The sequence below is a fragment of the Dipodomys merriami genome, unplaced genomic scaffold (assembly GCF_024711535.1).
Source record: "Dipodomys merriami isolate MVZ:Mamm:240054 unplaced genomic scaffold, mDipMer1.0.p SCAF_64, whole genome shotgun sequence".
NCBI classification, from domain to species: domain Eukaryota; kingdom Metazoa; phylum Chordata; class Mammalia; order Rodentia; family Heteromyidae; genus Dipodomys; species Dipodomys merriami.
In genome coordinates, this window is record NW_027206224.1 from 2,722,281 (window position 1) to 2,734,360 (window position 12,080).

The following is a 12,080-nucleotide window of genomic DNA, read 5'->3' on the forward strand; positions in this document are numbered from 1 at the left end:
AAGTTGAACAAATAAATAGGGAGAATGATTAGGTCCCCACAGAAATGACCCTAGTGAATGATCCGGGGCTAGATGAATGAGTAGGCTCCCCACAGAGACAAAGAAGGCAGTTAGTCATACCAAAGATAAACCAAAATCACACACATACACCATTTTATTCCAAAAGCATTTAATTGAATTTCTCAGTGTTTTTCAAAAACAAAAAGATCCAAATTGGAGGTAAAAAGGAACATGGAAAATCCAACTCAAGGAGTGTCATGATCTTAAATTCATGCTTCAGGCATGGAAAAACCCAAGCAAGCACATACCTGCCTAGGCCCAAACTAACCCTGCTGGCTACCACAATCTGTAGACCACAGCCAGTACACCTTGTCCTCCACCTTGAACACTCAAGGTGGAAGCCTGAGCAGGTAAACAGCAGACATAAGCAGGCCTTGGCATAGGTCTGTCTGCTGGCCCTCAGTGACACCCCACCTCTGTGCAAGGCAGGCTTAGCTGCTAAGGGAGGCTGGGGGTCACAAGGCCATGAAGCATCAGGCTGAGACGCCGGGCTGCTTTGCCGAGTGAGTTGTGAGGCTCCGCCTGTAGGAACTGGAAAAGCTTTTGGCGCACCTGTGCCATGACAGAGCCCATATGGTCTCGAGTGATGGGGTCACTGTGGTCCAGGTGCATCACAGCCTCTTCCAGGTAACTGGGGATGGGGGGGAAAAAAAGACAGGCTACATTGGGTGATAGCAGATGATAGTGCCCCCTAGTGGCACTGAAGCCCAGAGGGATGGTGACAAGGGAAGGCCGACAGTGGAGGGGATGGGTAGAGAAAATTAGAGAAGTTAAGGCACAAGTAGAAGTGGGTACTGAGTTGCTCTCTTCCTGCCCCCATTCCTACAGGTCATCTTCTGGCCCCTAACTGTTCCTACTCACCTGAGCTTGAGGTCAGTTCTAGTGCCAAGGTCTGATGCCAGCTGCTGGATGAGGGAAAGGAGAACAGGCTGGGAGAGTGGACAGGGTGGTTGCCCAAAAACCTGGGCTGGGTCCACAGTTTCACACACATAGAGCACCAGGTTCAGGTCAGCAGCTGTCAGTGCCTAGGGGCAGAACAGGGCAGCATTTATAGCTTACATTAGGATAGAATGTCTGCTTATCTATGGTGTGTAGCCCAAAGGAAGAGCAGATAGTTGGGGGCTGAGGGATACAAAGGGATCCAGAAAGAGCACTAGGGAGGTATATCGTTACCCTAGAAAATCAGGTCAGAGAAGTTTTCCTGAGGTTGTCACAAAACAAGGTAGGCTGAGACAGGAAGAAAAGAGTCCAGGAAAAGAGAACAAAAGAAGCAATAGCCTTGAGGCCAAAGAAAACCAAGAATGAACAGTCTGCCAGATAGCCTGAAGTGTGGTGGGGGGAATGGAAAGTATGATGTGTGGGCCTGGTTATAAGACACTCTGTTCTTACTAGGGCCTAACAGTATCCTACCTGCTGGAAGGCCTGATTGAGGTGGCCCTGCTGCAGCAACTGCAGGATATGGGCTTGCTGAGCCTGGCAGTCAAGGTGGGCAGAGGGGACAGGTGTACCAGCAGCTGAGCGCATGGCCTGCATGATGCTGGAGGTGACGGTTGCCTGCTGCTCTTTGAGTGCCACGCTCACCTCACCCTTAACAATGCGTTGTACTTGTGCTAAAATTGACTCCTGTAGACTGCAAAAGAAAGGGGGGAAGATGAAGTGGGTAAACCCAGTTTAGCCCTTCTCAAACATACCATACTTTACCCACAGTCGTATCCACACACCTGCCCACAGCCAAATGAAGTTGGTGCTGCACCTCAGCCCGAACACTGCTGGACACAGTGGCCACCATCTGCTCGGTGGCACTCTGCAGTGTACTGACCAGGCCCCGAAGTTGGGCCAGCACAGGCTCCCTGGCCTCCTGTTCCCGTGCCTTCCGACTCTTCATGTGGCTTTCTAGTTGCTGCAAATCTGATGGGTGACCATAAGGACTGTAAGAGATGGTAGAGAATAAACCCCCCTATCTTAGGTCATATGTCCCTACTCACATTCCTGTGTGCCCAGCCGAAAGCTATCATTGATCTGCTGGAACATGGCCTGGCAGCTCTTCTCGAAGGCAGGCAGTACTACACTCTGGAAGGCTTCACGGTAAGCAGCTTGCATTGGCCCCTGTAATGTATCTGCAGCTGCTCGGGCAATGGCATCTGTCAAGTTCTGGGGCACAGACAGGGAAGGGTCAAGTTGAAAGTCTGAGAACAACCATGCTAGTCCACCACTCTCCCACCCCTAATCTTGGGCCCGGTAGCACCTTAGACTTGAGTAACTTGGAGATATTCTCTTTCATGCTGCCCTCCACAGCTGTGAGCTTAGTAGCGACTGAGTTGCTCAGTTGTCCTGCCACAGGCTCCAGACTCCTAGAGACACCTAGGGCACAGGGAAGAAAAGGAGGTACAACCAGAAAAGGAAGTTTGACAGGTACCCCTACTGCCCCCTGACCCACTCTAAAGTCTCCATGTAAAACTCACACGGAGGCACTGTCTTCTTGATCTCATCCCGTATACTGCGCTCCAGCCGCCCAGCCACAGCTGAGGACAGTGCTTGAGACATCTGCTGAGTCAGCTGCTCCTGAAGCTGCCCACCTCGCTGCTGTCCCTCAGCCAGTGCCCGCTCTAGTCGCCGCTCTATGTTATAGCTAAGGAACAGGCCTGGAGAAGGTCCCTTACTCCTCCCCAGGCAAAGAATGGTGGCCTGCCCCTGTGCCCGATGGCTGTGTCCCCATCCTTAAGGATACGTTCCTGCTCATGCCGGGTCTCAAGGGCACGTTCTACATGGCCTGTGACAGTACTCTGCAGACCTTCAAGCTGGGCACAAAGACGCTGCAGCAGCTCTTCTTGGCTATGTCGCAGCTCTGCCAGCTCTCTCTGTTGCTGCCAAATTAGTGCTGGCCAGTCCTCAGGAGGCTCTACCACCTGTCAGGAGCATCGACAAGTGATGTGATGTGATGCCTGCCCCATCCATCCCGGAACACCAGACTAAGAGCCCAGACCCCCTCCCAGCCTAGCAGGGAGGGGTCCCCTTTGTAGAAAGGTGCTACATCACTTACATGGTGCTCCGTGAGCCGGGATCCCACAGCTGAATCCCTGCCACAGGCAAGAGACACATTAGTCCATGTGAGGAAGTGATCCCCACCCTGGACCCACCATCTCCCCTACCCGTCATCCTTCTTGCTTTTCCTCTTGAGCTTGGGTGAGCTCCGAGGGGATCCTTTGGTTTTCCAGTCCTTGGCAGGCAGCCGTGGAGTGGGAATTTTGGCGCTGAAGCCTCCAGAAGCAGAGGCAAGACTGGCCACCTCATCATCATGGTCACTATGAGAAGGGAGGGAAGGTTAAGCGCCTGCTCCACTGCCAGTCCTCCCCGTGGGGGGAATGGTATGGGAGGTGCTTACCTTTGTTCAGCACTGGTGTCCTGGCTGTCATGTTGCTGCAGCAGGTGATAAGGTAGTCGGTGGAAAGCTAGGCTTTTGTGCTTTTCCTGGAGACCATTCCTAGGGCTGAGGGGATAAACAGAGACTGAATAGTAGATGATTCTGAGGCCCCCACTACAACCACACATTCCACCTGCCAAGCTCCTCACCTCTCTGCCAGTGTGCTACAGGTCTCACGAGTGATGTCAGGTGCTGTGGGCCAGACCTGACTATCAGGGGCCGCAGCTTCCTGGGTCAAGGCTGCCTCCAGTAGAGAAGGGGTACTATGTCGATCCCCGTCCCCAGGGCCTCCTTCTAGGCCAAGCTGGGAACCAAGCTCTGGCCCTGCTCGGGGCCGTGGAGACAGTAGGTGTAGTGCCGAGGCAGCTGAGGCCATACTGTCGGGCTCAAGGCCCTCGGCAGCAGAGGAGCCAAAGCCACGGGACAGGGCCTCAGATGCAATCTCAGGAATGTCCTGGGATAGGGCAGTAGAAGCCGAGGAGATAACATCAGGGGAGCGGGTGCGACTGGGGGAGGCCTGGGGTAGCCCTAGAGGCTCCACTTCCTGCAGCTCCACGGACAGTGCAGAGGCAGCAGTAGATACCTGTGGTAGGCCAAAGATGGAGGCTTAAGTGACAAGCAGTGGGGGAGGGCACAGAGATAAAGACATGTAATGGTAGTGATGAGAGGTGGAAAGCTAGGAAGGGAGATGCAGGGTCATAGTTGGAAAAGAGAGGGATGGGGAGGCTGAAAAGGTGGTCTTCAGCAAATACAAAAGGCCTCTGGGGAAACATGGACAACACAAGGCAGAGCAGGGCCAGCAGAAAAAGTAAGGAGAGTGTAGTCAACCTTCCTGCTGCTATGTTACATAAAAGCACACATGTACCTGCCCAGGCCCCTTGGGAGTCAGTTTGTCAGCTGGGCCTGGGAGCAGGCCAGGCAGGAGGCTTCGAGGGCTTGTCTGCAGGCTGCTGCTGCTGCTCATTGTCAAACTGCTATCCAGCTGTAGCTTGGGGCTCAAGGTCAGCTCCTCAGGTGGCCTGCTGGCAGGAAGACTAAAAACAACCAGGGCTTGGCATCACCTGGCATTAGACCTTGCCATCACCCAACTATGACCTTCACCTTACCTGGACAATGAGGGGTCCACAGCTGAGGTGCTGCTCACCGCAGACACAGCTGTTAGAGAGCTGCTGCTGCTACTACTGCTGTTGCTACTGCTGCCAGGAGATGCAGTGATCTGAGGAGATGCCCAGAATGAGCACTGTGGCCTGAGGCTGGGACTTTCCCAGGTCCCCTTGTCATGGGAGGTACCTGCTGCAGGGAGGCAGTAGGTGTCATGAAGGCATCAGGTGTCATCAACTTAGGCTTGGTCTCATTGCTCAGGCTGAGGAAATCAGCAGGTGCAGGCAGCTCCACTATGCGTCGGAGGTCAGACTGAGATCCATGAGCAGCTGACCCTAGGCCCTCATTGCTTAGTTCGGGTCGAGATTCTCCAAAAGCTGGGGGAGAAGGGGAAATGCCATCTTGGTCAGATCTCAGACCGCAGTGAGTGTAACCTGCTTTCCTCTTAGCCCTTACTCACTAAAGTCTTCATGGGCAGTGTGGGTGGGGAGTGGGGCCACAACATCAGGGTTTAGCTGTGGCTGGAAGCGGATCTGCACATCCTGCAGTGCCCTGCAGAAAAAGGGGAGGTAAAACAAAATGCTCCAAGGAGTCAGGGCCAGTAGGGGTGGGTCACCGACAGGGCATGGGTGGGCTTCCCTGACATACTCACTTAGTGTGTACACAAAAAAGCTTGATGAGCACACCAGCTGCAGACTCCACGGCACCGGCTCCATGGGAATTCTCTGAAAGGACAGAGTGGATTATTAAGTCCCTGGCTTGTTCTGTGCTTCAGCATACCCAGCCCTGCCATCTCTCCCCACCCCCAAAAACCATATAACCCTGACCCTGGGCAGCTCACCAGCTCCTAGGCTGTCATTTTCTTCCTCAGCAGGCAGTACCTCAGTGTGTCGAAGTCGGCAGCGACTCACAACCTGGATGCCAAAGCTCAGCACAGGGTGGGTGAGTAGGAACTCCGAGATGGAGCTGAAGCAGGCCCGGCCCTCCTCCTGGTTCTGTAGCAGCTCCATCACATAGAGAACCTGAATGCGTAGCATATTCTTAGCTGAGTTGAGGCTGTAAGTGATGCTTTCACATACCCCTGCCCTCTCTGATGACATTGGCCATGCCACGGGTACCCCTAGAGCAACCTACCTTCCGTTGTACATCACTGAGAATAAGGTACTCTGCTGAGAGATCCAAGCAAACCTTAAGGCTGGGGGGCACACTCACTGAACTGAAGATATCTGGGGAGAAACTAAAGAGCCAAGAAGCAGGCTAAATGAGACTGGCAATTCAAAGAAGCCATAGTCCCACCTTTGCCACCGCCAGCAAGTACCTAGCCCCTGCTTACCGAATGGTCTGCAGACAGGTCCAGGACACTGTGCACCACATCTTCAGCTCCCGATTCTGGTCAGCACCAGTAATGAGGAACCTCCAGAATGGGACTCTGTAAGGCGACATGACACTAAATAGTTAGCTAGGCTCCTTCTCCACTAGCCCATGGCCCAGCCCCTCACCCACTTGCTTGCCACTCACTCACTCAGGGTCCTGTTTCTTATGGTTATCACAGAACAGGAGACAGGAGAGGGGCCGTCCATCATGAGGTTTCCACTCATGGAGACACCTACAGGCAGGTAAGGGGCCTGACCAAGTGATCTAGACCTTTCCTGGGCAGGGGAAGGACTTGTCCCTCAGGTCTTGTCTTACCTTGGCTCATCTTGCCCTTCAATGTAAATCTGCCAGAACTTGACGTATCCATCATGACTTGCAGTAGCCAGGACAGTCCCGTCAGGGGAGAGGGCTCCTTCACTTAGGCACTGGAAGAATCCAAAGAGCTTAGCTTTGCCATCTGACTAGAGGGAGACAAGCCCTGGTGAGATGAAGATTGTAGTAAGCTGGGCTTATCCACAGTGGACTTGCATATATGAATTAATGAGTGAATGGGGGCTACAGAGAAGACCAGACCTGTAGGACATAACTAAGACAGGAGTAAGTTCCATAGGTGAGGTCACTTTGTATTCAGCATCCCCATGGACAGAATTCTAGGTAACCCATCTGGGCAGCTATGGATATAGGGACTAGATGATAAGCATAGGGAGAGAGTGAAGAGGACAGGGACACAATCATTTGTAGGCCTACCGTGCTGTGGCCTTTTACCACAATGAAGCCTTGCTTGATTTGGCTGACATCCACAGGCCAGGTGTTGTGGCTAGAACGGAGCATTTCCAGGTCCCATACCTCAGCCTAGAGGTACAAAGAAGTGAGTGCTCAGCTCATGTGCACAATATGGCAGCTCTGTCACCTTCTCCACCAGGCCCAATCTCCTCACCCGGTCTTCATGCAGAAGGGCCACCATTGGGCTGCTCTCCTCACAACAGTCCTCGCTCTCCTCAGGGATGAAAGGGCACCAGATGATCCTACGGAATTGGTTTAGTGATGCACCCTCTGGCTGTCGGATATGGACTAAGATCTCTTCTCTGAGCAAAATGTTAAGGGCTAGGTACATGAATGACTATGACTATGAGATGTGTCTGTCAACCCAAGTTCCACCTGCCCTTCTATAGTCCCCATGGCTGGAAAAGGATACTGAATTTTGCCATTAACTAGAGCTAAGCGCCATACAAACAGGTTGCCCGCCTCATCTAGACAGGCCAGCTGAGGAGAGTTGAGGTGTGCAAAGGCCAGATCAGCCACACTGCCTGTGAAACCCTTGAGCAGGGTCCGCTCTGAAGTGCTGACACTGATCACTCGCACCATCGCTGAACCATTGTTGGCAGCTGGAATCAGAACAGGAAGTCATGAGCAAGCACCCAGGGCCAGGCAGCAGGACAGAAGCCCTGCCCTTGCCTGTTTCACTGCCATGTCTCAAGTTTGCTTTTCCCACCCAGCTTCCCCAGTCCTGTCAAAAGGTTAGGATAAGGTCTAACTCCTCATCTCTGGGGGCTCCCTCTTCTCTCTGCTTTTACTTACCCCGAATAGCATATGCCAAGAAGGAGTTAGATACAGCAATCAGGTTGCCATAGTAGTACTTCTGTTCCCAGTCATATTTAGCTACAGGCTGAATTTTCACCTAAGAACCCAGAATGAGGAAGGTCAAAGTGGCTGAGAGCAGGGGGTAGCTTTCCCCAGAACCTGGGCAACCCCCAACCACACTGCAGATGGGAGGGGCCACAGGTACAAGCCCAACTATTCCCTGAAATCTCACTGGGCCAAAGTTCCCACAGTGGCTTGGTAGTCAACCTTGGCTTTCTGATACTAAGGTACATTACCTGTTTGTCAAGGTGGTCCCCATAGGAACTGGCAGCATGAGGAGAACAGAGGGGCTTGGAGGTGCTCCCATACACTATATATGTCATAACATCCTGGTACGTACCTTGTTGCTCCCCCGTGCCTTGCTTGAAATGCTAGAGTCACTGCTGGCCACAATCTCTACCTCCTTGGCCAAAATTCCAATGCAGGTGGAGCTGTCATCTCCAGAGAGGCAGCTGGAGGGAAGGTACACAATCCTTGTCTCTTTTTCACCAACAAGTCAATGGAGGATTAGGAAGAAACAACCACTTGTTGTAGATCTCTAAGCCCAGATTCCCAACTCTGCCTGGTCCACTGTTCCCAGATCCACACATTTGCCCTTGCTCCTTTGGAATAAGAAAACTTTCATTCTATAGTGTCAGGTGAAGCCTTGAGCTTGTCCTCACCTCTCATCCTGTTTTAAGCTTAATGTGGATATGTGTTCTGCCCAAGATCATCCAGACAGGGAGCAGTAAAGTCTGTGGGCCCCTCTTGCCCCTCATCTTAATGCTTTCAGCTAGCAGAAGCCACAAAGACACCATCACCCCCATTGCCATCTCCCAGGTACTCACATGACCTGCTTCTCCTGCAGGTTAATGGGTGGCATGGTCCGCAAACCAGGCTTGTTTGTTGACGTACGATCACCTGAGCTGAGGGGCTCTGGAACCAGGAGCCCATTGAGGTCCCCATTGTAGGTACTAGGTGGCCTCTGGCTTTCTGCACTGGTGCCTGGGGACGAAAAGCATCAATCTGAGGAGGATGTTCCTCTTCCATCAGCCTCTCTTCCTGCTGAGCTTCCTTCCAGATCATGAGGTGCTCTAGGAATACTCAACTGAACACAACATGTCCATGCTCACCTTCATTCCATAAACATTGATGTAGGCCAGGGCCAAGGGTGAGCATGAGACATCCTGGGAGAGGGAAACAGCCATCAAAGATCTTCTTGATGGCGCTAGAGGCATAGCTATTACCATGGTGAGGTATAAAGCCCTGGGTTCAATTCCTAACATCTCAAAAAAAAACAAAACAAAACAAAAAAAAAACCCACTAAGGACAGCTAACATTCAGGCTGGGATTGACAAATATGAGCTCTTACTTCAGAAGTCAGGAAAGCTTCCAAAGAGGGAGTACCAAAACCTTAAGGATAGAAGGAAAACAAGGCTACAGAATCCTAAGGTATGACATTGAGGTACTTAGACTCTCTCTGTTGGTATGAGGACCACAAAAGAATTTTGTATTTTTTCATTTTCTCTTCTGAGGTGCTGAGGATAGAACCAGGGCCAGCACATCGTAGGCAAGCATGCTAATTTCTACCATTGTGCTATACTAACTAGTCCCCAAACATGGTTCTGTTTTGGTTTTGCTGGATTTTTTGTTTGTTTGTTTCTTTTCAAGTCAGAATCTATATATGTAGCCCAGGATGGCCTCAAACTCAGTATCATCCTGCCTCAGCCCCTAGAGTGCTGAAAAGGGAAGGTGACAGGTCAGCTCTGGCCAGTGGGGTGACTGCTCTTTGGCTGCATTCAGAATAGCTGAGAATCTGGGTGACATATAACAGGCCCCAGACCAATTACATGTGGGACTGATAAAGGAAGAGGCCTGCCCCACAGAGAAATGGCTCAGGAAAAGCCACTTGGAAAGGCAAACTCAGGGGAAGGGACATGAAAGAGGTGAATATGGAGGAGACAAACTAAAGAAGTCAGGAATAATAGCATTTGGCTGAACTTCCCTCTCCTTCCTTCCTTCCTTCCTTTCTTTCTTTCTTTTTCTTTCTTTCTTTCTTTCTTCTTTCCTTTTTCTTTTTTGTGCCAGTACTCAGGCTTGGGCTCAGGGCTTAGACACTGTTCTTGAGCTTTATTGCTCAAAGCTAGTGCCCTACCACTTGAGCTACAGCTCCACAGCCAGTTTTCTGCTGAATAATTGGAGCTAAAAGTCTCACAGACTTTCCTACCTGAGCTGGCTTTGAACTGTTATCCTCAGATCTCAGCCTCCAGAGTAGCTAGGATTAATTACAGGGGTAAGCCACTGGCACCTTTTTTTTGGTGACAAGGTCTCATTATGTTTCCCAGGCTGGCTCAAACTTGAAGTCCTCCTGCCTGTGCCTCCCAAGTGCTGGGATTACAGATCAATGATCACTACTACTACCAAGTATATGCCACCACACCTGGCTTCTAGCTGAGTTTCAAACACTCTCATTAGTTCAGACACTACTGCCAAAACCCCTAGCTGGCAAGGAGACTAAGGCTTCAGGAATATAGCAAGTTTCCACTCACAAAACAGTCTGAGATCTAATTTGGTCCTTCAGTAAGAAAAGACCAGCAAGAGCTTCTTGGCAAACAAGAACTCAAGTGCCAATAAATAAACAGAAGTTATGAGGAAAGCCACTAAGCTACTTCAATAAGACCAGAGCACCTTAGCTGCTCTGGAATAAACTAGCTACTCTCCCTTCTCTGCAGCCTGCCATGAGGATAAACAAATAGCATGTCCAGGCTGCACATGGCTGGCCATGCCAGACTCTACCAAATCTTTGTGGAGTGTAGTCTGGTCAACAGATGAGCACCAGAGATGCATACTGAAAGGGAACACATACTCTAGGTGTGGGCAATGACCCAGTGGTCTCAGGCAGCAGATGAAGTTTCTCAGAGTATGGGTTTCCTAAATTCACCCATTGAGCAACAATGCCTGCTTCCAGCAGCAACTAGTTTGAGCTACTCAGGAGGGATAAGAACAAGGTCTGAAGAAATATCAATTCTCAGCTATCACCACTGAACCACCATCATCACCAGTCAGTCCGTCCTTCAATCCTTATAACTTACCCAAGATCTCTGAATCTGCCCAGAAATTCTAGTATTTTACACATGCCATTCAGCTTGGTAATATGTGGCTATCTACATGTAAATGCCTAAAGAGTCTTTCCTGACACCCAAACTCCTGTTTGTATTTTGAAGCATAGCCCAGTTCTTTCTCTCAGACCTGCAAGCTTCATCTCCAGTTTCTTCTCCATAGACGCCCCTTATCCCCATTACCCAAACTCTACTATTTAAAAATGACAACATTGTATTACAATCCTGTTAGCTCTCCTTGTCCTGGGGGTTCTTGGCTTGTAAGAGTAACTCTAAAGTTCCACTAGGAGACTAAGTAAATTGTGAATGAATGGAATCAAATAGGCTTACAGATAAGTGAAAGCCAAATCCAATCACAGCCCTGGTCTATAGTTTGCCTTCACCCCGGAAAGAACACAGAATTAGGGCTGGCCACCTTTCTCCAGAAAATGTTTCGGAGCAACTGTAGGCCCGAAGTCTGCATTTCAGAGAGTAAGGGCAAGTTGCAGAGTGGAAGCTTAACTCTAGGCCAAGAACCTGGCATACATAGCTTCTGAACCAATGGCGAAAGAGTTAAGGGCACTGGGCCAGTCCCAGAAATACAAATTTGGGGGGTAGGGGGCACCGAAACCAAAGGAGCGTCGTTTTCGGTGGAGAAGCTGAAGGACATGGCAGAACGATCTGGTGACAGGATGGGGAGGGGTCACACCCAGGGGTGTGCGCCATTCGCTGGGAACGCTCAGAGATCTATGACTCCGACCTCCAGCCAGGAGGATCCAGAGTCGATCTTAAGGTAGCGGCCGGCCCCGAGGACGGCTCAGACCCACGCTGCCCGTTTCCTTCTTTGCCAAGGGACCACCCCAGCTATCTCTGCTCACCCCCTGCCGGCCGGTCCAGCTTGAGGATGTCCCGCAGATGCTGCGTGGCGTCCTCGATGTCGATGCTCGCGCAGGAGGCCATGGACCCAGCCTCTCGAGTCCCACCTTATGGCGTTAGTTCCGCTGCCGCCGCTCACCACTCAGCTTAGCCCGGCCGCAACCCAGCCAGACGGCGAGACGCGGGTCGCTACACCCAGTCCACCTACAGCTATTAAACGGCCGCCGTGCCGTGTCCGTCTCCGCTAACCCCACCAACCGCCTCCACTTCCGGCCCCCTTGAACTCCGCTCCCGGAACTTGCGAGGGCCACAGAATAAAGGTTCCGGGCTGGAGGGAAATGCCTGACTCCTACCAGCGCCGGTTCCTCTGATTGCTCCACCCGAGCCAACCCAGTCAGGGAAGTTCCACAACTTTAACAGAGTAGATGTCCGCGCACAGTACTGGGCCACCTGAAGCTCTACTCGCCTCAGAATACACCCTGTCCACTTTATAATGAATTCTAGGTAGTTCTAGGGCGGGATGGACTTGA

At 51.4% G+C, this 12,080-nt stretch overlaps 1 protein-coding gene across 1 annotated transcript; it reads right to left on the minus strand.

Moving 5' to 3' along the window:
• Positions 1–152: 152 nt before the first annotated feature.
• On the minus strand, positions 153–11,816 carry LOC138815393 (enhancer of mRNA-decapping protein 4). The gene is made up of 29 exons (XM_070004759.1): positions 11,553–11,816; positions 8,425–8,581; positions 7,938–8,049; positions 7,535–7,634; positions 7,152–7,341; positions 6,894–7,041; positions 6,704–6,808; positions 6,272–6,381; positions 6,105–6,188; positions 5,916–6,011; positions 5,717–5,819; positions 5,424–5,604; positions 5,235–5,307; positions 5,043–5,134; positions 4,772–4,959; positions 4,588–4,697; positions 4,347–4,515; positions 3,631–4,064; positions 3,443–3,547; positions 3,210–3,362; positions 3,101–3,137; positions 2,789–2,966; positions 2,523–2,678; positions 2,306–2,421; positions 2,046–2,211; positions 1,782–1,968; positions 1,471–1,690; positions 922–1,085; positions 153–691 (listed from the first exon to the last, which is right to left on the minus strand). Exons 1-29 carry the CDS (start codon positions 11,632–11,634, stop codon positions 499–501), a joined length of 4,209 nt encoding a protein of 1,402 aa, XP_069860860.1. The 5' UTR covers positions 11,635–11,816; the 3' UTR covers positions 153–498.
• Positions 11,817–12,080: the final 264 nt, after the last annotated feature.